Source organism: Canis lupus, chromosome 5 (assembly GCF_048164855.1).
Source record: "Canis lupus baileyi chromosome 5, mCanLup2.hap1, whole genome shotgun sequence".
Lineage (NCBI taxonomy): Eukaryota > Metazoa > Chordata > Mammalia > Carnivora > Canidae > Canis > Canis lupus.
This window is the reverse complement of record NC_132842.1, coordinates 69,330,321-69,356,601: the sequence shown is the minus strand read 5'-3', so window position 1 is coordinate 69,356,601 and position 26,281 is coordinate 69,330,321. Positions and strand designations below refer to the sequence as shown.

General features: G+C 43.3%; 2 protein-coding genes across 7 annotated transcripts in view; one reads left to right on the top strand and one right to left on the bottom strand.

Moving 5' to 3' along the window:
* Positions 1–7,544, top strand: part of RBBP4 (RB binding protein 4, chromatin remodeling factor) — a 22,521-nt gene extending 14,977 nt beyond the window's left edge. Inside the window, exons 8-12 of the mRNA XM_072827225.1 lie at positions 119–196; positions 1,712–1,788; positions 1,896–1,953; positions 2,046–2,156; positions 6,560–7,544. Coding sequence (XP_072683326.1) covers positions 119–196; positions 1,712–1,788; positions 1,896–1,953; positions 2,046–2,156; positions 6,560–6,625 — 390 coding nt within the window. The 3' untranslated portion in view covers positions 6,626–7,544. The remainder of the gene's footprint in view (positions 1–118; positions 197–1,711; positions 1,789–1,895; positions 1,954–2,045; positions 2,157–6,559) is intronic.
* SYNC (syncoilin, intermediate filament protein) lies at positions 7,355–26,281 on the bottom strand. 6 transcript variants are annotated; one of them, XM_072827202.1, is made up of 6 exons: positions 26,116–26,281; positions 19,424–20,567; positions 18,187–18,255; positions 10,396–10,520; positions 10,145–10,221; positions 7,355–8,710 (listed from the first exon to the last, which is right to left on the bottom strand). In XM_072827202.1, the coding sequence occupies exons 1-6, from the start codon at positions 26,166–26,168 to the stop codon at positions 8,700–8,702; spliced, it is 1,479 nt and encodes a 492-aa protein (XP_072683303.1). In that variant the 5' UTR covers positions 26,169–26,281; the 3' UTR covers positions 7,355–8,699. The 6 variants fall into 6 exon arrangements, with proteins under 6 accessions (XP_072683303.1, XP_072683306.1, XP_072683304.1 ...); XM_072827205.1 differs by lacking the exon at positions 10,145–10,221 and adding an exon at positions 9,414–9,468 and having other exon boundaries at positions 26,116–26,280; XM_072827203.1 differs by lacking the exon at positions 10,145–10,221 and having other exon boundaries at positions 26,116–26,275.

Below are 26,281 nucleotides of genomic sequence, written 5' to 3'. Positions count from 1 at the left end.
TTTGAATGCACAGATCTTTCAGTTGAGGGTTTTTGTCTCATAAAAAATTATTGATTGTTATTGCTTTCTTCCTTTTTTTTTTTTTTTTTTTTTTTTTTTTTTTGCTTTTTGTATATAGACTGTTGCCTTGTGGGATCTAAGAAATCTGAAACTTAAGTTGCATTCCTTTGAATCACATAAGGATGAAATATTCCAGGTAAGAAACTAATGCTACGAACATTTATTTATCTATCTACTTATTATAAAGGAAAACCTGGATGCACACTAGTGTTTTATCCCATTATTATCAGTAATGGAAATCTTCTACATAGCTGTGTTAATTTCCGTAGGTATTGGGATTGTTATTTCTGTACTTCCTCAAACTGGTCATTGGCCCCTTATACTCTTGAGGTATTAAGAAAATCAGTGCTTGGATAATTTTATTCTAGTTCTTGACACTTGTCTCTTCCCTTATTTCCAGAACTTGCTATGTCTATTGATTTTGCAGTTGAAGCCTAAAGTACTAGCTCTGTGTTTTCTGCCTCATCAGTTAAAGCTCCTTTCTTAACATGCAAAAAGCTCTCTGACTCAATTCAAGAAATGTGGCACTATATTCAATGCTTATTGCCAGGACGCTGTGAAGAATATGATATATAGATATATACTTTGCTATCAGAGAGTTTACAGATTTATAGCAAGGAGAGGCCCATTCAGATTCACCATAATAGAAGATTAAGTGTTAAGAACTTCAGGGTGGTCAAAGTTCATTTTGGTGTTATGAGGATGACCTCTGAATTCAGCTCTAGGTGAGCCATACTCCTGTCACTTAACAGTTTTATATATAATACTGGGTTCGTAAGTACTTGAAAGAATAGATATTGTATATGTTTTGTTCTTTAGTTCTAAGGTCAGAATTGGATTACATTTGGCCAGAAGCCAGTATTTGTAAAACTAGATTAAGACCAGATCTTCAAAAATAGGGATCCCTGGATGGCTCAGCGATTTAGCGCCACCTTCAGTACAGGGCCTGATCCTTGAGACCCAGGATCGAGTCCCACATCGGGCTCCCTGCATGGAGCCTGCTTCTCCCTCTGCCTGTGTCTCTGCCTCTCTCTCTCTCTCTGTGTCTCCCATGGATAAATAAAATCTTTTTAAAAAAATTTTTTTTAATATATATATGATGAAATAGAACAAAAGATGACAGCCTTCATTTAGTGATAGGTTAACTTCATACAAGAAATCATCTTATTTAGCTGTCAAGGGGTTTTGTGTTGTTGTTGTATTTTAATGTTCTTTTTTTTTTAAGTAATCTCAACACCAAAACTGAGGCTTGAATTTACAATCCCAAAATCAAAGAGTTGCATGCTCCACCAACTGAGCCAATGAGGCGCCACCTCCAGCTGTCAGTTTTAATTATAATGCCTAAAATAGGGATCCCTGGGTGGCTCAGCAGTTTAGCGCCTGCCTTTGGCAAAGGGCCTGATCCTGCAGTAGTCCCAGAATTGAATCCTGCATTGGGCTCCCTGCATGGGGCCTACTTCTCCCTCTGCCTGTGTCTCTGCCTTTCTCTTTGTCTCTCTCATGAATAAATAAAATATTAAAAAAAAAAAGTCTAAAATACCTTGAATTCTCTCTTATTTACAAAATTTTTTTAATTGTTAAATAAAATTTAGCTAATTTCCCCTCAATTTTCTAAATAACAACTTTTCTATTTTCTTCATTCTTCCTATAGGTTCAGTGGTCTCCTCACAATGAGACTATTTTGGCTTCCAGTGGTACTGATCGCAGACTGAATGTCTGGGATTTAAGGTAAGTCTTGTATTGGTTACTCTTTGTGGAGTATTTTTATTTATGCTTTTCCAAATTAGTTACTTAGGATAAATCTGTTTTTAACTTTAAAAATCTTTTTGTGCTAGTAAAATCGGAGAGGAACAATCCCCAGAAGACGCAGAAGATGGGCCACCAGAATTGTTGGTATGTTATTTGCACGTTGAGTAGTATTGAAATAATCTGTAATTTATTGCCATCTACCTGCTTTTCATGTCTTGTTTTCCTTTCTCTTCCAGTTTATTCATGGTGGTCACACTGCCAAGATATCTGATTTCTCCTGGAATCCCAATGAACCTTGGGTGATTTGTTCTGTATCAGAAGATAATATCATGCAAGTGTGGCAAATGGTAAGTGGTGTCATTTATTTGGGGGAAGTTAAATAAATGAGATGTAGTATCACTTCATATTTATCGACTTTACAAATACAGCTGGCATCTCTGGTTAGTTTACTCCTAAGTATGATTTTAGCATTTGCTGCACATTATCATTTTCAAGTGCCTGCTCATTGCTTTTAGCTGCTTATCACACTGCTTATCTCAGACTTAAGGAAACCACACTTCTCTCCTCCTCCTCATTCCCCCTTTCTCCCGATTTTCCTGTTTCCTATATGGCTCCAGTGTAGTGTCCCCCCCCCCCCCCCAGCGCATCCAACTTGAAAATTCAAGAGTTCTTCATTAATTTTTTTTTTAAGATTTTATTTATTTATTCATAGAGACAGAGAGAGAGGCAGAGGGAGAAGCAGGCTCCATGCAGGGAGCCTGATGTGGGACTCAATCCCAGGGCCCCAGGATCACACCCCAGGCTGCAGGCGGCGCCAAACTGCTACGCCACCGGGGCTGCCCGAGTTCTTCATTATTTATTCACCTCTAAGTCTAGTTTACTTAACAGATTTTACATTGTATGCATTGTTTCTTGTATCTGTACTCACCTTACAGATAAACCACTTACATACCCCACTTTCCTATTTCTACTACACACCCTGATTTTTTGGTCATGTTCTCATTACTACTTGCTAGACTCTTGCAATAGCCTCCTTGCTGGCCTCCTGCTTTCCCTGCTTTGCTAGCTGTTGAATCTTTGGGAATGATCATTCCTTTGATGTGGTTTGTGAACATGCCTAGCACAGTTTCTTTTTTTTTTTTTTTAAGATTTTTTTTATTTATTCATGAGAGACCCACAGAGAGAGAGAGGCAGAGATGCACAGAAGCAGGCTCCAGGCAGGAAGCCCGATGTGGGGCTTGATCCCAGGACTCCGAGATCATACCCTGGACCAAAGGCAAAACGCTCAACCACCCAGGCATCCCCCTAGCACAGTTTCTACCACAATGGCACAGAATCACATACTGCCATTTCTCCATGAAGTGTTACTAGATTCCCAAAATACTCCTGCCCCTTTTACCCCAATTGGGAATTGATTACCCGTTTTTGAATTTCCCGAGTGCTTGGAATTTAATAAGATATCTTTATTAAATTGTCTAATATATAGCAATATAAGAAACATTGGCCTTCTGGAGATGAATGGTGGTGATAGTTGCAGACAAGGTGAATGCCACTGAACTGAACACTTAAAAATGATTAAGATGGCAAATTTTTATATAATAATTTTTAAATTATTTTTATAATTTTAAATTTTTATTTTTACCACCATTTTTTAATTGCATAACTTTTGAATGATCGTGGCCTGATGAATGAAAAGATTTGGAAAAAAAGCTTTTGGTGTTTTAAAGTAGATGTAGAGGTAGGAATAAGCTCCAGGGGAAAATTTTTGGTTCAGTGTAAGGAAAAATACTTTAAATAATCAGAACTCTCTTGAAGAATAGCACTATTAATCAAAGTTAAAGAAATGAAAAGAAAGGGGATCCCTGAGTGGCTCACCGGTTTAGTGCTGCCTTCTGCCCGGGGCATGGTCCTGGAGTCCAGGGATCAAGTCCCACATCGGGCTCCCTGCATGGAGCCTGCTTCTCCCTCTGCCTGTGTCTCTGCCTCTCTCTGTGTGTCACTCATTCATAAATAAATAAATAAATAAATAAATAAATAAATAAATAAATAAAATCTTGAAAAAAAAAAGAAAAAGAAATGGAAAGAAAAAAAATGAGTTTTTGTGGCTTATGAGATTAACAAGTTACATAGTATATCCATACTTTGAAATGTTATATATCCAAAAGAAATATGCTTCGTTTTCATAAGATATTCATGACATGAAGTAGGGAAAAAAGCAGATCATTGGACAATAAATAGCATTTTATAATCCCTCATATTATTATAGCTAGTCTTGAATTTAATTATATGTAATTATTTAGGAGGCTCTTTGCCATAAGATTGGTATATTTAGGGAGTTTTTTTATTTCTTTTTTTTTTTTTTTTAAAGATTTTATTTATTTATTCATGAGATACACAGAGAGAGAGGCAGAGACACAGGCAGGAGAAACAGGCTCCATGCAGGGAACCCGACATGGGACTCGATCCTGGATCTCCAGGATCATGCTCTGGGCTGAAGGCAGCGCTAAACTGCTGAGCCACCCAGGCTGCCCTTTGGATTTCTTTATATACCTATCACTATTACGATTTGTAATAATAAGTACGTATTACACATATAAACAGAAAATCTACCTCACCTTTTTCCTTGTAATATATGCATAGATAATTAATATAAAAAGTTAAGAGCTCTTTAAACATTTTTTAAGATTTTATTTATGCACACATGTGTGGGGTGGGGGGCAAAGGGAGAAAGAGAAGTGGGCTCCCCACTGAGCAGCGAGACCAATGTCCTCAGATGGGCCTCAATCCCAGGACCCTGAGATCATATCCTGAGCCAAAGGCAGTCTTTTAACCAACTGAGCTACGCAGGTGCCCCTAAAGTTAAGAGTTCTGACAGGAGGGTGATATGTGCTGCCTTGGGATAGCCTGTCAATTAAACCTATTTTAGTTGCTGTGGAATGTTGCAGGATATTGAACTACATCATCTTCAGGCCAGTTTGTTCTTTTGCTCCGTGTTTTTAGAATAGTGGTAAAAGAACAATAGAATTGTTAAACAAGTGAATATTCAGTGTTTGTCCAAGATCCTAAAACCCTTAAGGTTGTCTAAGTGGTAGGAGTCTGTTTTTAAGGAGCCCCTTTTGGCCATACCTGAGTTTAAGCTAAGGAGGTAATTTTGGGGCCTCTGGAAGGCCTCAGGATGGGATTGGTCTCCTGAAAAAAACAGTTGGGAGAACTCTTCAGTCGTGTCACCCCACCCCCACCCCCTTCACAGAAGGTATTGAGCTGTAAAAACTCTTGAAAAGGCTCTCTTTAATCTCTTGATTCAATGAATTTATGGAGATAGAGAAGCTCCGTATTCATCACCTTGCCCTTTGCATCACTGCCATTTGACTGTTTCCGAATTGGAAGCTATATAGTAAACTGGTAATAGTAAGTAAAGCATTTTCATGATTCTGAGAGTCATTCCAGCAAATTATCAAACCTACACTGGAAAAAAAAAAAAAAAAAAACCTACACTGGCAGGGTGGGGGGTGGCCTGTTGTTGAAACCCCTGAGTTTATATAGCCAAGTTGGACAGAAATGCATGGATAGTCTGGACACTCAGGGCTTGACACAGGCCTCTGAAGTGAGGATAACAGTCTTGTGGGACTAGGCCCTTAAACCTGTGGAGTCTGACATTACTTTCAGGTGTAGTTAGTATCAGGGTTGAATTAAAATTTTAGATACCCAGTTGGGTGAAAAGGACAGTGTCATCAAGAAACATTACACAGGGGATCCCTGGGTGGCACAGCGGTTTGGCGCCTGCCTTTGGCCCAGGGCACAATCCTGGAGACCCGGGATCGAATCTCACATCGGGCTCCCGGTGCATGAAGCCTGCTTCTCTCTCTGCCTGTGTCTCTGTCTGTCTCTCTCTCTCTCTCTATCATAAATAAATAAAAATTAAAAAAAAAACTTTTCTTAAAAAAAAAAAGAAACATTACACAGAAAAAAAAAAAAAACATTACACGGTTTCATTCCTTCCTGTTCCTGCAGTCAGATCACAAGCTCTTTAAAGATAAGATTCTCCCATCCTTTGTAGCACATAGCCTCGTGATTTGTGCACAGTAGATGGTAAGTAAGAACAGTTAACTCGGCCCAAGTAAAAGTATTTTCTCTATATTAAGATTATGCCTTTGGATGCAAGTTTTTCATCAAATAACAGAAATAGTTTATTTTATGCTAGAGCAATTTTCTTTTTAAGATATTTATAAATTGAGTTTTGAAACATATGGTTGGGAGGGCTCTTAATGAATGCTTTCCCCCCAGTCTACTTTGTGGATTTGTCTGTTCTGGAGATTTATTAGAAATGAAATAATGCAATACATGACTAGCTTTTTGTTATTGCCACGTAACATTTTTATTCATTGGTCATTTGATGGACATGTGTTTGTTTTTACTTCTTGACTCTTGTGAATAATATCTAGTAGAAAGACACCTGAAGGTTAAGTATCAAGACAAATAGTAACCATACTTCAGTTTTGTGGGAATGTCCTAATCTAGTTGGCCTGTGGGCCAGCTGCCTGCTTTTACTGGAACACAGCCATCCATACCCATTCTTTTTCAGATGGTCCATGGCTGCTTTCATACAGCAACTGCAGAGTTGAATAGTTGATACAGAGATTATGGCTCACAATCTGTCTCCCTGGCCTAGTCTGTTTTTGAAACTTTAACTTCAAGAATGATTCTTCATGTTTACTAAATATCCTTTTCTCTGTTTCTTGTTTTTGGGCAGGCAGAGAACATTTATAATGATGAAGACCCTGAAGGAAGCGTGGATCCAGAAGGACAAGGATCCTAGATATGTCTGCACTTCTTGTGATTTTAGACTCCCCTTTTTTTTTCCTCTCAACCCTGAGATTGATTTAACACTGGTTTTGAGACACAGACTTTGTTTGGCTATCCCTCTGTGATAGGTACCATCAACAATGTTATTAGCCCAAACAGAGGGTGTTTTCTAAATATTAACTGGGGGACTTGATTCACTAAAGCCACAGACTTATATTTAAATTTTCTTCAGGAATTTTCTAGTAACAAAGGTCTAAAGTAGCCACAGAAAGGGGAATATTGTGTGTGGTTATTTTTCTTCTTAGGCCATATCCCCAAGTTTTTCAGACTCCTTTAAGTAAAGGCTAAAGTGAGGAAGGAATAGAGCCAAGTGAGGTAGGTGTCTGAGCCATGAAGTATAAATACCACAAGATGTCGTTTTTATTCAGGAAATAGGGGAGATTCAAGTCATATAAATTCCTATTCTAAAAACTTCACACCTGACTTTCCAGGATGCACATTTTCCTATGTAGACCAGTCTCCTCTCAGTTTCTTCAGTTAAGTCAAAACTATGTGTTCCTCTTTCCCCATATATTTTTGCTTGTTAGTGTATTTCTTGAGCTGTTTTCATATTTCTTTCCTTTCTGTGAAATGGTTTTTTTTAAAAACTTGGGACCACCAAGTTGTAAAGATGTATGTTTTTACCTGACAGTTATACCACAGGTAGACTGTCCAGTTGAGTTGAGAAGAGTGAATTGATAGCTTGTATTTGTTTTTAAAATTAAATTAATCCTGGATAAGAGTTGCTTTTTTTTTTTTTTTTAGGAGTTAGTCCTTGACCACTAGTTTGGTACCATCTCTATTTTGGGTGACCTGTTTCACCAGCAGGCCTGTTACTCTCCATGACTAACTGTGTAAGTGCTTATAATGGAATAAATTGCTTTTCTACGTAACCCCATGCCAGTGGGTTTTATTGGGTATATAACATTCATCAAACACCTGTCTGGCTTCCTGAAGAGTTGTTCAGAGGGCAGTTACTGTGTATGGTCTTTGACTATCAAGAGCAGAATTAAATATGATAGATCCAGAGCTATATAGAAAAGAGCTTTACTCCTTCCCAGGGAAAGTGCCAGACATAAAACACTGAACCAGAGATACATGGATTAGTCTTTGCTAATATAACATCTTTTTGAAATTTCTCTCCCTAGAGAACTACTTGGACTTTCAAGACTGTCAAAGGCAATGTGGCAGAGAGCATTTAAGGCAAACTTTAAATGGGGAAAAGGTGTTTGAACCTTTTCCCATAGAGGTTGAATCTCCCCAGTATGTTTTTCACTGGGGCCTGTATTTAGAGGTTACATATAATAGGCTCCTAATACAAGCCTTTATCACCAAGTGCCATAACCAAATAAAATGCCTGTTTTTTTGCCAGTCACCCTGACCCAAAATCATTTTCATGAAGCACAGTCTTTGGGAAAATCCTTAAACCTTTAGGTTCAAATCCAGATTGGTTTCTCTTTCCAAGTCTGTAGTCCTAAAAGAGTGCAGTGAAAATTATCTCAACACAATTAGGAATAAGCCATATGAGCCCACACAGACTTAAACTTTGTAAAAGGATTCATTTTAAAGTCCAATGCTCATGGCACAAAAGAATTCAAATTGTAAATCATATAATGAAAATTGGCTGCCTTTTTGACCCTACCTGTGCTCCAAAAAAAAGATTTTTGTTTTGGGTCAACACAAGCCAAGATACATTCTTTACAACACTAAAGTGTGTGCATATATCCATCCTTTAGTCTGGGCATGTGGGGATTACTGCCAGAGAACAGAAGTGTCATTTTTCCATCCCTATGCACATCGAGATTGGTACCAGCAGCCTATGAAATAGACTCCACCTAAATCTGTGACTGATGATGTTCTACCTCCAGCCAGCCTTTGAATCTTTTTAAACAAGTCAGCCAGTATTTGTAACTTTCCCAGGGTGAATTGCTTGCCAAGTCCCTGGCACTCCCTTCTCTGGAAAAAAGTATGTCCAAAGGGTACTTAGTGATCCTTTGCTAAGAAGTTTTTTGTTCTTGTTTCTGGGTTACAGATTCGGCCATATGTTTCTAAACAGCCCCTGTAAGGTTGAGAAAAGAAAAAAGAATAAGTTTATACATTGTGCAACTTGAAACAATACAGTATAAAGTTTATCACAATGAACTTTTTTTTTTTAACAAGTATTTTTCTTCTTTCTTAATATAGGTTACTATATCTTTTTTTTTTTTTTTTTTTTTTTTTTTTAGATTTTATTTTTTTCATGAGAGACATAGGCAGAGGGAGAAACAGGCTCCCCACAGGGAACCAATGTGGGGATCCCAGGACCTGGGACCTCACCCTGAGCCAAAAGTAGACACCCTGAGCTGAAGGCAGCCGCTCAACCACTGTGCCACCCAGGTGTCCCTATCACAGCGAACTTCTGAAGTTTGATTAGTGCTGGCTCAGTTGGGGAGAGATTGTTGGAGTGTGGTTTACATATAATAAAGGATGCATTTCCCCTCACCAAATGCCTATTGGAGTGCCTCCTATCTGCAAAACAATGAATGGTAAACTATGTGGTGGTGATGGGAGGGACTAACTAGAGGTTTTCTCTGCCCGGGATAATCTTACATGGGTATTTTTTTTTTCCTTTTCTTTTTTCTTTTCTTTTTTTTTTTTTTTTTTTTTTTTTTTACATGGGTATTAATAATAACTAGGATTCTGTAGTTTGCTTTCTTAAGATGAGTTGTTGCCCTTTCCCTATTGGACTTTTCCTCTGATCCACACAAAGGGGTTTAACATACCATTTTCCTCAATTAAAAGGTTCTCTAAGCTCCCCACAAAACAAATCAGTCATGCCTGGATAAAACACAGTTAAAGAAAATGCTAGTAAGTTAGGAAAAATATAAGTGTTATTTGTGAGTTTGTATCCAAGACACAAGGTTAATGAAACTAAGAATAAAATTTATGGGCATCTGTCTGTCTAGTAATGCAACTTGACCCAGACCTTTTTTTTTTTTAGACCCAGACCTTTTTTTATCCTTAGTTTCTTTATCCAAGAGAATCTAGGGCTTTATAAGAATATAAGAACATTAGTATACAAAGAAATTAATGGATAGATGTATTGTTTCATATATTGACCAATAATATAGCCTGTCCCTCAGGCTATAAACAACACCCACTTGAGCCTTTTTATGACTTAGATTAATTTAGCCTTTTGGCCTCTTTGTCATAGTCTGAATTAGGTAGCATAACTGCCTTCTCTGCTATTCTAAGGAAACCGTTTATGAATAGCAGATGGGGTAGGATAGGCCAAGGAAAAGGAATGTACAGAGGCCAGGTGTGTCATCCCATTACAGAATTCCTGGTGATAGCTAGAGCTTATTTGGGTCCTGCTAGAAACTGAAACATTCCAAGTGACCCCCAAATGCTTAAACCTGGCAAAATGTGGAGGCGTGTGTTATTCCTAAAGGCATTAGTATTAAGTTAGGAGCAGCAACAATGTAAACACCACTCTTGAACCCTCAAGGATCACCTTGAGATTGGGTCTCCATTCCACCTGCCTGAGAAGTGAGAACGTCAGCCTGTCCCAGGCTCTTGGGTAGCATAGCCCTTTTAAAAAAGAACCATTTTCCATCTGTCATGGATGAGCACAAGTTGAGAATCATTTCCAAGTCATTTTTTCACTTTTCCCTGTTAAATGGAATTTCCCCTGAGCAACATCTACCCTTCCCACCATCCCCTCAGCCAGTGTCAGTTAAGATCTGAGGAGCAGCAAAAACTGACTTATAAGTGGAGAGCTCTTCAGCAAGGCTGATCCTCAGTTGCTCCATCTCTTTGTTCTTCTGCTGCTGGAGTTGCACACTGCTCCTTAACTGCCTCTGTCGTTCTTCCATTTCCTCCAGCTGTTCCTGCAGTGAGAGGGCCAAGAACATCTCTAATGAGCAGAACAATAAAAACAAACTGTCCGTTAAAGTTGATGAAGCTCTTTCTTACACATGGTTTAATCTTCACACTGGTATGGAGATTGAGAAAGAGGTTCAAAGAGGTGTTTGAACAAAGCGATCCTGCTTTTGCAAATGGTGACTTCCCTGAAAGAAGTCTTGTCTGTTCCCTCGGATGACTACTGTTTAACAGAATCCTACAAAGGGTGGGTGGATGCTCAGAGGGACTTGAATTTGTTTTGCAGTTTTAAGTGTGGGGGAGGATTTTGGTCTTTTAGTTGGTGTGCTGAGAGTTTTTTGGACCTCTGGCTCTGTACAAGTTTGTTTCTGTTAGGATAATCCGTTTTTGTATCATCCTGCAACTTAAACAATTTAAGGTAAAAGAAACTAAGTGGGCACCCCGGGTGGCTCAGCGATTTAGCGCAACCTTTAGTCCAGGGCCTGATCCTGGGGACCTTGGATCGAGTCCCACGTCGGGCTCCCTGCATGGAGCCTGTTTCTCCCTCTGTGTCTGCCTCTCTCTCTCTCTGTCTCTCATGAATAAATATTTTTTTAAAAAAAGAAGCTAGGCATCCCTGGGTGGTGCGTGGTTTAGCACCTGCCTTTGGCCCAGGGTGCGATCCTGGAGACCCAGGATCGAATCCCACGTCGGGCCCCTGGTGCATGGAGCCTGCTTCTCCCTCTGCCTATATGTCTGCCTCTCTCTCTCTCTCTCTCTCTCTCTCTATCATAAATAAATAAAAATTAAAAAAAAATAAATTTAAAATAAAAAAAGAAGCTAAGTCTTCGGGCTCCTGACTGGCTCAGTGGGTGGCACATGCCATTCTTGATCTCAGGGTTCTGAGTCCGAGCCCCATGGTGGGTGTGGAGCCTGCTTAAAAAAAAAAACACAGGGATCCCTGGGTGGCGCAGCGGTTTAGCACCTGCCTTTGGCCCAGGGCGCGATCCTGGAGACCCGGGATCGAATCCCACGTCGGGCTCCCTGCATGGAGCCTGCTTCTCCCTCTGCCTATGTCTCTGCCTCTCTCTCTCTCTCTCTCTCTCTGTGTGTGTGTGACTATCATGAATAAATAAATAAAATCTTTAAAAAAAAAAAAAACACAGTTCTTTATAAGCCATTATTAACTGTAATTCTAGGAGAGTTCAACTAGAAGTCCAGTTGTTAACAGGAAAAACAGTAAATAATGAGTTTTGTATTTAAACCTCCTTGAAGTCCAAGATAGCTCTACCTAGTACTTAACTGTAACATCCTATGCAAATAGGTGCTTTATTAGGATGTTGGCTGTCGTAATTGTTAATTTTCTATATCCTGTACTCATTACACTAAAAGACTGAATGCATTCCAAAGTGCTAAGTTGGAAGATGAAGAAGCTATGCCCTGGAGGCCCTCAGGCACCTTCAGATAACTGTCCGCTTCCCATTCTCCCAAAACCAGACAGGATACATTCTGTAAACTGTCTCTGCCTAGGATTAATGCCTGAGGAGTGAGGTAAGGAAGATGTCTGCAAATCAGTTCTGGCATAGTTGCTAGTTGGCGTGGATCCTTAGGAAGCATGAAGGAGAAGGAAGGGAAGATTGAAGTTGGAAGGCCTATTTAAAGGGGTAATGACTTCACCTCAGATTTTGAAGAATAATAAGACAGGAATCCAGTTTGGGTACATGCTGTTATTAGAAGGATCTAAATAATTTGTTCTCTGAGTCATCCTTGATATACCTGTGGCCCATCAGTCTGCAGTGTTTGATACTCTGTCTGAATCTCAACTTTCATCAACCTTGTCAAAAGGCCTTTTTTTTAGTGCCTTAGCCACACTTCGGCACCACACAGAGATGCAGCCTTACCATCTAAGCCTGTCTTCTGAAGGGAAGCGTCTGCATGTGTCTGTGCCCTAATTTCCCAAGCCTTCCTTAGATAATCCAGCAAGGGGAAGGGTGTTTGTACCATCAGTGATAAATTGACAGGAACAAAGAATGAAGTAAATATTGCTAGAGTGACCTGCATTAAAGACAATCTCCAGTCCTAATATTGTGTAGCTCCACTAGATTAACATTCTAAAAATTGCTTTATCTTCTCAGTCTTTCAAAGGCTTTCCACCTCTTGAGTCTGGCATTCAGACCCCCTCTAGTTTGACCCCTACCTCTCACTACAACCTCCGTTACTCTTTCATGTGAACACTTTCCTCTAGACTGCACTGTGTGGTATGGAAGCCACTACTAGGGGACACCTGGGTGGCTCAGTGGTTGAGCACCTGCCTTTGGCTCAGGTCCTGATCCCGGAGTCCTGGGATCGAGTTCTGCATCAGGCTCACTGCGGGGAGCCTGTTTCTCCCTCTGCCTGTCTGCCTTTCTGTGCCTCTCATGAATAAATAAAATCTTAAAAAAAAAGATTTTGTTGTTGGGTTGTTTTAAACCTTAGTAACACTCTTTAAATACTTTTTATATTTCTATTGTACGTTTTCAGTTTGGATTTTCTTTTTCCGTTTAGGCCAAAATGGGTAAGTTTTTTTTTTGTTGTTGTTGTTTTTGTTATATTTATATTGGAAACGTTCCAGTTCACCTAGGTTTTAAAAAGATTTGCATCTTGTCATAAAAAGAAGTCTCTTGTGATATTTTAAAGTCTGACATTTCCTTCATTTGGGATTTGTCACTTGTTATTTCTGTTTTTTAAAGATTTTATTTATTCATGAGAGACACAGAAGTGGAGACATAGGCAGAGGGAGAAGCAGGCTCCATGCAGAAAGCCCGATGTGAGACTCAATCCTGAGACTCTGGGATCACGTCCTGGGCCAAAGGCAGACGCTCAACCACTGAGCCATCCAGGCATCCCTAAATAAATGATATCTTAAAAAAAAAAAAGCCACTACTGGCAACGCATGGCTATCAAGCACTGGAAATATGGCTGGTCTGGATTGACATGTACTTCTAAGTATAAATACACAGCAGATTTCTAAGACTTGGCACCAAAAAATAAAATAACTCACATTTTTATATTGACTCCATATTGAAATAATATTTGTATATATGAAGTGAAATATTTCACCTGGTTATTTTAATGTGGCTACTAGAAAATTTTAAATGCCATCTGTGTTTTGCATGATGCTTCTATTGGACAGCACTGCTCTAGCTTGACACATTCACAGATCTCTGCCTTTACTCCTTCCATGTCTGTCACTGAGATGGCATCTGCTATATTACATTACTATTTATCTTTTTTATTCATGTCTCACTCCCAGGTTGTAGGTTCCTGCCCAGCACCCTATGCATAATGCCTTGATGTGAAATATGTAGATAGTAAACATTCCATAGTTTAGCATAAACAACCTACCAATTTCAGTTTAAAAACTTGGACAACATTCTTGGTCAATTCCTTATACCACCTTCTGCACTAATCACCAGATCCTACCCCTTTTACTTCACATATCTTACACTCTCTCCCTCATGAGGTTTAAGTTGTCTTCCTGGACTCTTTCAATTCATTCAACTCCTGCCCACTGCTACTTTTAAGAGTATGTACCTATGTGCCAGGCACCATTGCAAGTGCTTTACAAATGTTACCTAACTCACCTTCCAACAGCCCTATAATGTGTATTATTACTAATCCCATTTTACATGCAAGGGAGTGGAGTCACTGGTCAAGTAATTTGTCCAAAGCTTCCCAGTTAGAAGTGTTAGAGCCAGGGGCGCCTAGCTGGCTGAATCTGAAGGGCCGCTCAAGCAGCTTTTGATCTCGAGGTTGTGAGTTCAAGCCCCATGTTGGGTGTAGAGATTACTTAAATTAAAAAAAAAAAAAAAAAAAGTAGTCAGGATTTGCCACTGGCTTAGAGCTCATACCCTAAAACTGCTTTGTTGCTGTCATATCTATCAGCTCTTTAGGGGCAAAGCTGATAGTGGCTCTTCACGGTTTTCCATGAAATCCCAAGAGGAGACCATATTGAAGTGCCTTTGCCACAATTAGAAAGTAGCTACTCAGTTTGACCTGTTTTATGTATTGGTATTCCATATAAAATTCTGTTTGGGGGATCCCTGGGTGGCGCAGCGGTTTGGTGCCTGCCTTTGGCCCAGGGCGCGATCCTGGAGACCCGGGATCGAATCCCACGTCGGGCTCCCAGTGTATGGAGCCTGCTTCTCCCTCTGCCTATGTCTCTGCCCCTCTCTCTCTCTCTCTCTGTGTGTGACTATCATAAATAAATAAAGAATTTAAAAAAAAAAAAAAAAAAAAAAAATTCTGTTTGGGGAAAAGGGTATGTGGCTCTGGAGAAATCCGGTGGTTGGTTGGTTGGTTGGTTGGTTTTTGAAAACCAGACTTTTTTTTTTTTTTAAACCACTGACTTAATACATAAAACCCTTTAAAGTCTGGTCCCAATCTACCTTTCCAGCCACATAGTCTACTGCTCACGCTCCTTATGATTCAGCCACACGGAACTCCCTTCCCTTAATGTCTTTTTGTTTTCCTGCTTTGGGGTAAGTTGTCCCCTCTGCCTGGAATGCCTTTCTCTTGTCTACCCAATGAATTTAATCTTTAAGATTCAGTTCAAACACCTTGTGGAAATTGAATGTGAACTTGAGGTAGACTGCACAGGGTCAGAATCCTCCTTCCATCACCTCCTAGCCATATAACCTTGAACAAATGACTTCTCTGTATCATCTCTTTTCTATTTTTCACACAGTACCTATCTTAATGACGGGTAGGGATTAAATGAATCAATACGTGTAAAGAACCAAAAATACATGCTAGCTATTGTTAATCATGAAATTTCCCCTGTGTTTCCCCAGGCAGGGCTAATTATACCTACTTCACTGGTACTGTGCCTTATTCCTACAAGTATTACAGTGCTTATCACATTGAAGAATATTAATTCTTGGGATGCTGGGATTGAGCATCTGCCTTTGGCTCAGGGCATGATCCTGGAGTCCCAGGATTGAGTCCCACATCAGGCTCCCTGCGTGGAGCTTGTTTCTCCCTCTGCCTGTGTCTCTGCCTCTCTCTCTCATGCGTAAATAAATTTTTTTTTTTAAGAATATTAATTCACTGATGCTAAGGCTTTCACATTTTAACATCTCAGGTCACAGTGCATCTTAAAATCAAGTGCCTTATATATTATGAAATGTATTCATTTTATCTGGTATCCTTTCTGGACTATAAGGTATTTGAGAGCAGGAACTACTTCCCCCTGCTATTTCTCATCTCTTCTGCCAGCACCTAACTCACTGCCTGGCACATGGTAAGTAGGCACTAAGTATCTGTTGAATGAACAGATAGACAAAGTATACAACTGCAAGAGTGAAGTGTACCCTTGAAAAGTAGATGCCATAGTGACCTTTAGCAAGCAGATTGGGAAGCCATTTCAGAAAAAAGAATTTGCCCACTTAGACCTTGATTCTCACTTTATGATATATATAGCAATAGGAGACATTCATCGAGTGTTTTTAATAGAATGATCTTTGGAAAGCTGCACCGATCATCAGATCTGAAACAAATCCAGTGATGAAAATACACAGGAGCGGGGTGGAATTCTACAACCAAGTTTTGTGTCAGAATACTCCCCCAGAGGGGGCACCTGGGTGGCTCAGTTGATTGGGTTGGGTGTCTGACTCTTGATAGTGGCTCAGGTCATGATCTCAAGATTGTGGGATTGAGCCCCATATAGGGCTTGGCGCTCACCACAGTCTGCTTCTGAGAGTCAACCTCTCCCACTGCTCCTCCTCTTGCTTGTGTGCACTCTCTCTCAAATGAATGAGCTAAATCTCTAAAAAGAGAGGCAGCCTGGGTGGCTCAGCGGTTTAAGCACCTGCCTTCCGCCCAGGGTGTGATCCTGGAGTCCCAGGATGGAGTCTCCTGTTGGGCTCCCTGCAGGAAGCCTGCTCCTCCCTCTGCCTGTGTCTCTGCCTCTCTCTCTCTCTCTCTCTGTGTGTGTGTGTGTCTATCATGAATAAACAAAGAACATCTCTTAAAAAATAAATAATAAATCTTGAAAAAATTAAAAAGCTCCCCCAGAGGATTCTCTGTTGATGGCACCACTGTCCCAGTTAGCCTTGCCTGAGATCTCTGCACCCTCTGTGACTTCTCACCTCTGCCCCCTTCATTCAGTGGCCACAATTATCCTGCATTTGTTTTCACATCCCTCTCCTTCCTCCTATTCCCACTACCATTTCTTCCTCTTACCTATTGTAGCTTCCTGATTAGTCCTCTAGCTTCTAGGTCTCCAGCCCATTCTATAAAATGCCACCAGTTACTTTTTCTAAAAGAGAGGCAATCATGTTATTCCCTTGAATCAAATACCTCTACTGATACAGCTGACTACTGAATGAAATCCACATTCCCTAGTCTCCTGGATTTCAGAGTCCAATATAATCTGCCCCAACCTACCTTTACAGTTCAAATCACCTTTCAGTTTTTCACCTCTCACATGCAGCAAGGTCACTATATATTTTGCATATGTTGTGTTAAATACATTACCTTCACCTATTTCTTTTTACTTTTTTTTAAGATTCTTTTTTTAATTTATTAGAGCACAAACAGGGGGAGCTGTAGAGGAAGAGGGAGAAGCAGGCTCCCTGCTGAGCAGGGAGCCAGGTGCAGGGGGTCCATCCCAAGAGCCTAAGATCACGACCTGAGCCAAATGAAGGTAGATGCAACCGACTGGGCCAGCCAGGCACCCCTCTTTTTACCTTTTTTTTTTTTTTTTAAGATTTTATTTATTCATGAGAGAGACACAGAGAGAGAGACAAAGACACAGGCAGAGGGAGAAGCAGGCTTCCATGCAGGGAGCCCGACACAGTACTCAATCCCGGGTCTCCAGGATCACGTCCTGGGCTGAAGGCAGCAGCAAACCGCCAAGCGACCCAGGCTGCCTGCTTTTTACTCTTTTTTTTTTTTTTTTAAGATTTTATTTATTTATTTATGAGAGACAGAGAGAGGCAGAAACACAGGCAGAGGGAGAAGCAGGCTCCATGCAGGGAGCCCAATGTGGGACTCGATTCCGGTATGCCGGGATCACGCCCTGGGCCGAAGGCAGGTGCTAAACCGCTGAGCCACCCAGGTGTCCCTCTTTTTACTCTTAATGTGGCTACAAAGAAGTTTAAAATTCTGCGTGTGGCGTGCATATTTCTTTTGGACAGCACCGGTCAAGATCTTACCTAAACTTCAATACCCAGCTCAAATAACACCTGTTCTTCCATGAAATGTTCTCTAATTTAACTGATAACTAAAATAATTTCTATAGCATTCTTACCTGCACCTCTCTTAAATTATGTGGTATTTTCTCCCCTGCATTATAATTATTAATGTAATGTCTGAGTACAAGATATTGAGGATAGTATTCATTTGGGGGTGGAGGGGAGCTCTTTCACTAGATTGTGAACCAATAAAAACACAGTGGGAGAGAGGATTGAGGATAGTACCCACGTACATTCATTATTAAGCCCAAAAAACCCCATTGCTTTCATAATACAAGCTCCAGAAAGCTTGATAATCTTGAGTGAAGTGAATGCAGCTATTTTCAACAGAAGTCTGTTCCTTGAAGGATGTATCAAAAGCGGAGGGGTGTAAGCTTTTTAAGTTTGTCCAAAGGACTATGTGTTTCAAAAGATGAAAATACTCCTCTAAAAGGCTCTCACAGTGGTCAGCATTGCTTACATCAGCATTTAACTCCGAGCTGGAGTGGCAGAAATAAGTAAACCATACTCCCTTCTGAAAGCTCACAGTCTGTGGGAGAGAGAGACAAAATATTGTTTTCACTTAGTATTTATATCCCACTTTGTTTATAAAGAGATTAGAACTGGCTCACACTTAATCAGAAGTAACTCAAATATAAGTGAAATGGTGATAATGCACAAAAAAGGAAAAAGGGGTGCCTGGGTGGCTCAGTCAGTTAAGTGCCTCTGGCTCAGGTCATGATCCCTGGGGTCCTGGAATCGAGCCCTATGTAGGGTTCCCTGCTCAGTGTGGAGCCTGTTTCTCCCTCTCCCCCCTGCTCATGTGTTCTCTCTCTCTCTCTCTCTCAAACAAATAAAATATTTTTTTCTGGGGCAGCCCGGGTGGCTCAGTGGTTTAGTGCCGCCTTCGGCCCCAGGTGTGATACTGGAGACCCAAGATCGAGTCCCATGTCAGGCTCCCTTCATGGAGCCTGCTTCTCCCTCTGCCTATGTCTATGCCTCTCTCTCTCTCTCTCTCTCTCTGTGTGTCTCTCATGAATAAAATCTTTAAATATATTTTTTTCTTAAAAAAAGGAAAATGAATAGAGCTTTATAGATTTCATCCCACTTTTCTTTTGTTTTTTTTTTAAGTCTCTACACCCAGTGTGGGGCTCAAACTCACAATCTCTAGATCAAGATCAAGAGTTGTGTACTCTACTGAACAGAGCCAGCCAGGTGTCCCTCATCCCAGTTTTAAAACTGGGAAGCTTCAGGCAGAGATCAGACAGGTGGGATTTGAGGATGAATATGCAGGGAGGGAGAGAAGGACCATCCCACCTAGCCTCAGCCCCTCTGGCTCTCTGTACCCAAGCAGGAATCATGTAGAATTGGAAAACTGTACCATGGAAAGTGCACTGAGATATTCAGGGTTGGTAAGACCAGAGTGCAAAACTCCACGGCTCACTCTCCTCATCTATGAAAGTGATAATACTTGATTTGGAGGATCAACGAGAGGATACAATGACCCATGGTGTTGGGAGGGCTGCGTACACTAGGAGTGCAGACGTTTTTCAGCCCCTGGCACAGGCCTGACTGAGTGCAATGAAGAGTGGAGTGAGTGGACGCCCCAAGTAATAAGCTGTTCCTGCTACACAGGAGAGGCCCCCGCAGAAGGCCGGGTCACCTTTTCCTTCCCTAGGCTAAAGGGCTGCACTCCTGTCCACGCCCATTGGGCCTACCCTGTACTGCTGCACCTCCTCATCTCGCTTTTGCCTCACGAGTGTGATCTGGTCCTCCAGGTTCCTGTTCTGCAGGTGGAGCTGCCGGGCCTCTGCCTGCAGGGGTCTCAGAGCTTCCTTCATCTCTTGGATTTCGGCCTGGGTTTTCTGCAGCGCTTTGGCCGCAGCTTCTTTCCTCTCTAGGAGGCGCAGCAGCTGAGGCTCATACTCTTCCTCCAGGCCCTGGCGGCTCTCGGCCATGAGGTTCTCAAACTGGGCAGAGAGCCGTCTGCTCTCCTGAAGAAAGTGCCCATCCCTCTGGCTCGGAGGTGCTTCTAGCTGTTGCCGTAGCTGCTCCTTCTGCTTCTCATAGGCATCCCGGAGCTGGGCCAGTTCCTCCGAGAGCTGAGCTGCCCGCGTCGTCAGCACCTCCCGCAGCTCGGCAAACTGGGCCACGTCCTGCCGGCGGCACTCCAGCTGGTACTGGTAGGCCACACACTCCTTCGTCACCTTGAACAGCTTCTGCTTGACCAGCCGGATCTCCTCCCTTAGTGCATCCCTCTCCAGCTCCGCCTGGGCATGCAGTTTGTAGGCAGCTAGGATGTCCTGATGGACTTGCTGTACCTCCTGGAGGGCCGGTTCCCGGAGCAATACGAGCTCGTGGATGAGCTGATCCCTCTCCTCTTCCAGGTGGGCCACAGCTTGGACGCATTGCTGGAAACGCTCCTCTAGCAACTCTAGGTCCTCTATGCTCAGGCTCTCTGTGCTGGGACTAGGCCCGGCACTGAGGCCTTCCTCAGGGCTAGCTTTCTCCTCGCTCGTGACCATCTCTCCCTCATCACTGGTCTGCTCTGGGCTTGTGATCTTTTCTGGCTTCGTGGGCTCTTCCACATACAGGATCTCCTCTGGGTTCACAGGTTCATCCGTGCCCAGTGCTTCACCTGGCTGCCTGGTCTCCTCAATGTACAGCGTCTCCTCAGGCTTCTCCAACTCTTCCACATAGAGTATCTCATCGAGGTCACCTGTGTCCCCCAGATAGAGAATGTCATCTAAGTTCAAAGTCCCCTTCAAAGACAGAGTAGCATCTAGATCCAAAGTCCCCACCTCATGCAGGGACTCAGAGCTCTCCTCTTCAACAGGAGAACTGGCTTCTGCTCTTGGTTCCCTGCAAGAGAAAGGTCTCAAAGTGAGAGGACAGCCACGGTCCCAGGATGGTTTGCGAGCCATTAGGGTCACACCTGGATCTCACATTTCAGACGGCACTTGTCTGCTCCCTCCACTCCATCCCTCTACCCCTGTACATCCTTTGCTCAGTTCCCCTGACAGCATCCACATTACATCTTTGTCTAGTCTCTGCTTACACACCTTTGAGGCCAGGAAACTCACACCTGAGCCACCACTATTTGTTCCACTGTCATAAGAAAATTCTAGTGTTGACGTAAAATCTGCTCTGCAATTTTTTTAAAGATTTATTTATTTCAGAGAGTGAGGGAGGGAGGATGGGGGGAGGAGCAGAAGGAGGAGGAGAGAGAAACTCAAGGAGACCTCCAACCAAGCCGAGCCTAGAGCCCAACTCGGAGCTTGATCTCACGACTCTGAGATCACGACCTGAGCTGAAACCAAGCGTCAGATGCTTGACTGTGCCACCCAGGTGCCCCTTGTCTGCAATTTTTACCTAGACTTGATTCCTCTTCCTAGCATCAAACAAATGTAACTACTTGCTCATGAAAGTTCTTTAGACATCCGAAAAAAACGAACATCTTTCAATTATTCCATGCATGCCAGTGTCTAGTCTCATTTGGGTCACCTCTTTCTGACTAGGCTCCAGATTGCCACTGTTCCTTGGGGATGGGTACTGGAAGCGGTACCCAGGTGTGTTCTGAGCAATGAATCTTTGGACACTATATTCTTATTGATGAAGGTCAATATTGCCAACTCAGGGCAGCTCTATCATATTGTCTGCAAATGCTGAGATGACTAAAAGCCTTAAGACTTTGTTGCACCAAATGCTTTTAAACCACATCTCTTGTTCTATAAAACTATTCATCTTGTTGGGGTGCCTGGGTGGCTCAGTTGGTGAGGCATCTGAATCTTGATTTCCGCTCAGGTTATGATCTCAGAGTTGTGGGACTGTGCCCCACATCGGGCTCTGTGCTGGGTGTGGAGTTGGCTTGAGATTCTCTCTCTCTCTCCCTCTGTCCCTTCCTGTCCCCCGCTCTCTCCTTCTCCAAAACAAAACATAAAACAAAACTTCATTCATCTTGTTAGAATTGGCCCATCCTCTGGCCTGTCCAAGTCTCAGTCTCTCTCTCTCTCTCTCTCTCTCTCTCTCTCTCTTTTTTAAGATTTTACTTATTTATTCATGAGAGACACCCAGAGAGAGGCAGAGACACAGGCAGAGGGAGAAGCAGGCTCCATGCAGGGAACCCGATGGGGTCTCCAAGGACCCCGGGATCATGACCTGAGTCGAAGGCAGACACTCAACCACTGAGCCACCCAGGTGTCCCCTGTCAAAGGCTCTTAAATTCAGAATCTGTGATTCTGATAAACTCCTTAACCTAGAGGCCAGTGGCCTGCTGGTTTAACCAGTTCCTGTTTCAAATGCATCTTACCTACCTTTGATCTCTGAGCAATTCTTTGAAAATACAAAATACCATGGAAATAATAACAATAAATTACAATTATAAAGGTCTTATATGTGCCAGGCTCTACTCTGAATGATTAATGTTGATCAACTCATTTAATCCTCATAACAATTTTATGAGGTAGTTATATTTATTATCCCCATTTCACAGATCAAGAAACTGAGGTTAAAAGAGATTAATTTGCTCAAGGGAACTCAGGTACTCCACAGGCACCAGTTATAAAACAGTCTAAATTTGGGTGGAGTTTTCAAGAAACTTACTTTGGATATAAAGTATAAATGAAAAGCCCCATGTATCGAAGAATTTATCTGTCTTGAATTTACTTGTGTCCAGGTTTTAAGCTCTATATCTTAGCTCTAAGTCCTCGCTACAGATTATTTTTGTTCTAAATTTTATTTATTTATTTTGAAAGAGAGAGACACAGGGAGCATGCATAAGCAGTAGGAGGAGCAAAGGCAGAGGGAGAGAGAGAGAATCTCAAGCTGACTCCATGCTGAGTACAGAACCTGACATGGGGTTGGATCCCACAACCCTGAGATCATGAGTTGAGCCAAAATCAAGAGTCAGACGCTTAACTGACTGAGCCACCAGGTGCCCTCGGATTATTTTTATTCTAAGTCACTGTGTATTCTGACCTCCTCTTTAGCACCCCAGGAATCCCTGGCTTTCCATTCTGTGTCTCACGATGGCCCTCTGGAAACTATAAGTGTGGCTTCACCAGGCCCTGGACATCACTGGCCTCATGCAACCCCCTGAAACCTAAAACTTGAATATAGCCTCAACAGTCACCCGGTTCATTCCCATCACTCTACCAGTAAGGATGTTGTTTAGATCTCTTCACCTGGTGTCACCTGGCATTTCAAACTCAACTGCCCCCAAATCATCCTCCCTGGGCTTGCTACACCTGTATTCTGCAGCTCAGAGAAGTACATCCCCATACATCAGGTTGATGAGGCAAATAATCTTTTTTTATTTTTTTAAGATTTTTTTTTATTGGGGCGCCTGGGTGGCTCAGTCAGTTAAGCATCTGCCTTTGGCTCAGGTCATGATTCCAGGGTCCTGGGATCCAGCCCCACATCAGGCTCCCAGCTCAGCAGGGAGTCTGCTTCTCCTTCTCCTCCCTGTTTGTGCTCTGTCACTATCTCTGTCTCTCTCTCAAATAAATAAATATTTTTTAAATAAAAATTATTTATTTAATTAAGAGGGAGAAGGAGACAGCAGGAGCAGGGGGAAGAGAAGAGGGAGAGGGAGAAACAGATTCCCCACTGAGGAGGGAGCCCAATGCAGGACAGATCCAGGGACCCCGAGATCATGACTTGAGCCAAAGGCAGACGCTCAACCCACTGAGCCATCCAGGCACTTGAGGCAAATGACCTTTAAGCAGCTCTTTCTCTCCCCCACATAGCCAAGTTGCTGAGAACTGACCTATCTCAGAAAGTTTCCAGTTTCCGCCCCCTCTTCATCCTCTTGCCAGGGCCCTCCTCCAAATCATTGCCGCACACCTGCACAAGTGTGCAGCCTTTGAGCAGGTTTTCTTCCTTCTCATGCCAGTCTATTCTCTAAGCACCATGGCTTGCTATAACGTAGCTGTGTTGCACCACTTCACTCACAGACAGCCAACTGCTTAGCATAGATTCAAAGCCCTTAAAGATGTGGTCCCAACATACCTTTTCAGCCTCATCTCACACCCTGCCACCCACCCAGTGCTTGACAATCCAGAACATGCGTTAACACTTTTACACCTCCTACTCCTAGCCCACTTTGTCTAAAGGTTCCAGCTGAGAAAATACAGCTCATTGTACCACATCTGATTAGAGAACAATCCTACACTACCTGGAAAGGTTAGAGCTCCTAGTGTCAGGGAGGATGCACCTGCTTCGCCAACCAGACCCATCCTGATCCTCAGTAGAGCCCCTGCTTTCTCAGCAGACAACCCTCACATGCTCCCTGGAATGACATAACTGTGTTCAAGGCACTATTCCAAGTCTTTTACACAAATAGTCATTTATATGATGCTCATCTTTTACCCCCATTTTGTAGGTGAGGAAACCAAAGCACTGAGTAAAGAACTCAGTCAAAGTTCCATGACTTGTAAGTAAGTGGTGGAGCCCAGAGAAGATGGCATCCAGCTCCAAAGCTGGACGGAGCTCCCTTCTTCCACTCTGTTCTCAGAATAGGCATGAGTTCTGAAACAGGTACAACAGCTATAGCAGGTCTAACTGAGCTTAGCATTCAAAATATACTTATCTATGGGGCGCCTGGGTGGCTCAGTGGTTGAGTGTCTGCTTTTGGCTCAGGTGGTGATCCCAGGGTTCTAGGATCAAGTCCTGCATCAGGCTTCCTACAGGGGAGGCTGCTTCTCCCTCTGCCTGTGTCTGCCTCTCTCTGTGTGTCTCTCATGAATAAGTAAGTAAGTAAGTAAATAAATCTTTATATATATTTATCTATGGGGTCCTGACTGGCTCAGTCAATTAGGCAGCTGCCTTCGGTTCAGGTCATGATCCCAGGATCCTTGGATGGAACCCCGCATCAGGCTCCCTGCTCACTGAAGAGTCTGTTTTTCCCTCTCTCTCTGCCCCTCGACCTACCTGTGTGCGTGCTCTCTTTCTCTCAAATAAATAAATAAAATCTTAAAAAAGCAAAAACAAAATATACTTATTTGCCTACTCCCAAATTTCTACTCATCCTTCAAGCCCTGTTCAAACTTCATCTCTCCTGAGAAGTGTTTCGCAGACAAACCCATTATTGCATTCTCAAGGCACTCTGTGTGTAGCTCATCTTTGCACTTAGTGCTTTGTATTATAGCAGTGTGTCAGTGTCCCCTGAGAGTCAGTTTCCTAAGGACAAGTATAGTTCTCATTCTCTGTGGATCCTAGGGTGGGGCTGTGTAGGAGGAAGGCAGGCAGAAGCCAACTGGGATCCAAAGAGGAAACTTGCCCAAGGTCGAGTGGCCAAGCTGGAAGTAGAACCCTGTCCTCCTGATTCCCAGGCAGCGCTGTTACTCCACACATTGATGTTGCCTCTGTCATTTCCTACGATGCCAGGCCTCTCTTGGATGCTGCCCTCATACCACTGCCTCTCTGTAAGGAGCTGGGGAAATGTAGAGTATGGGAGGCCTAGGGGCCAGGGGGGCCAGCTCAGCTGGGGCCCCTGATCTCAGGCGTCCTTGGACTCTGAGCAGCCTGCCTCTGCCACTCTGTCCCTGGCCCTAGAGGACTCCAGCAGCTCCCAACTCTGCATCCGGGCAGTGGCTAGGAGTGTCTGTGACCCGGTGCAGGCATGAGTTGGTGTGTATCTGACTGTGTCTGTACCTGTAAGTGTATATGGCAGTACAGGTGACTGTATGTGTAAAACTAAGCTCAGCTTAGGGCTGTGTATGACACTGAAGGAGGATGGGGTGTGTGTATTTGCATCTCCACCTCTTCAGGGCTATAGTCTGACCTGGGGCAGAAATCCTCCCTACTGGCCCCAAATCCCCAAGCCACCCTATTCCGCTAACCGGTGGTAAGCCCACAGTGTGGATGGCTGGGGGAGGGCCTCCAGTCCAGAGCATGGCTCCTGCAACCAAGGCCCCCTACTGGTCTGGGTCGGGGGACCCTCCCCACCCCACCCTTCATCCCAGGCCCCAAACAGGAGAAAGCAAGCTGCTAGAACAGACTCCTAACTCCCGGCTGGCAGCCGCCCAGCCTTGCACCAAGTCTCTTTCGCACGGTGAACTCAGCAACTGGAGGCCTCCACCTCCAGCTGCATTTGGGGTGAGGCATAAAAGAAGCCAGGAGCGTCCTTGGCCACTCTGGTCCAATGGCATTTGATGGTTGATGACACCGGTCTGAAAGGGTTAATTCCCACCCAGCCCCGGGACTGGGGGTGGGGGGCGCCCTATAAAGAGTCACAGCGGACGGGAGTCACAGCGGGGATCCCGGGCCTCCCCCATCTCCCGTGGCTCCTCCCGGCGCCAGTGGCACACCCCGGCCGGCCCACCACCCCCCGCCGGGAGAGAGGTGCTGGCGGGGGCTCGACCGCGTCCCCACCCCACAGGACGGCGACGCGGGCCCTGCACGGTCCTACCTCGCGGCCTGGGCGGCGCCGTCCCCGCCGTGCCGGGGCTCCGGGCTGGCCATGGCTGCGCGACCCCGGGCTGCGCGGCCGCGTTATTAATAGCCGGCCCCGCGGGCCGCTCCTCCGCGCCCGCGCCCGCCGCACTGGCAGCTGCCGCCGACACCGGATCCCGCCC

Coding starts and splice junctions, on each gene's coding strand:
- SYNC (XM_072827202.1), bottom strand. CDS start 26,168: ATGGCCAGCCCGGAGCCCCGGCACGGCGGGGACGGCGCCGCCCAGGCC. Junction 18,256..19,423: donor AGGAGGTGCAGCAGTACAGG/GTAGGCCCAATG, acceptor TCTCTCCCACAG/ACTGTGAGCTTTCAGAAGGG. Junction 10,521..18,186: donor GCTCGGAGTTAAATGCTGAT/GTAAGCAATGCT, acceptor CTCTCACTGCAG/GAACAGCTGGAGGAAATGGA.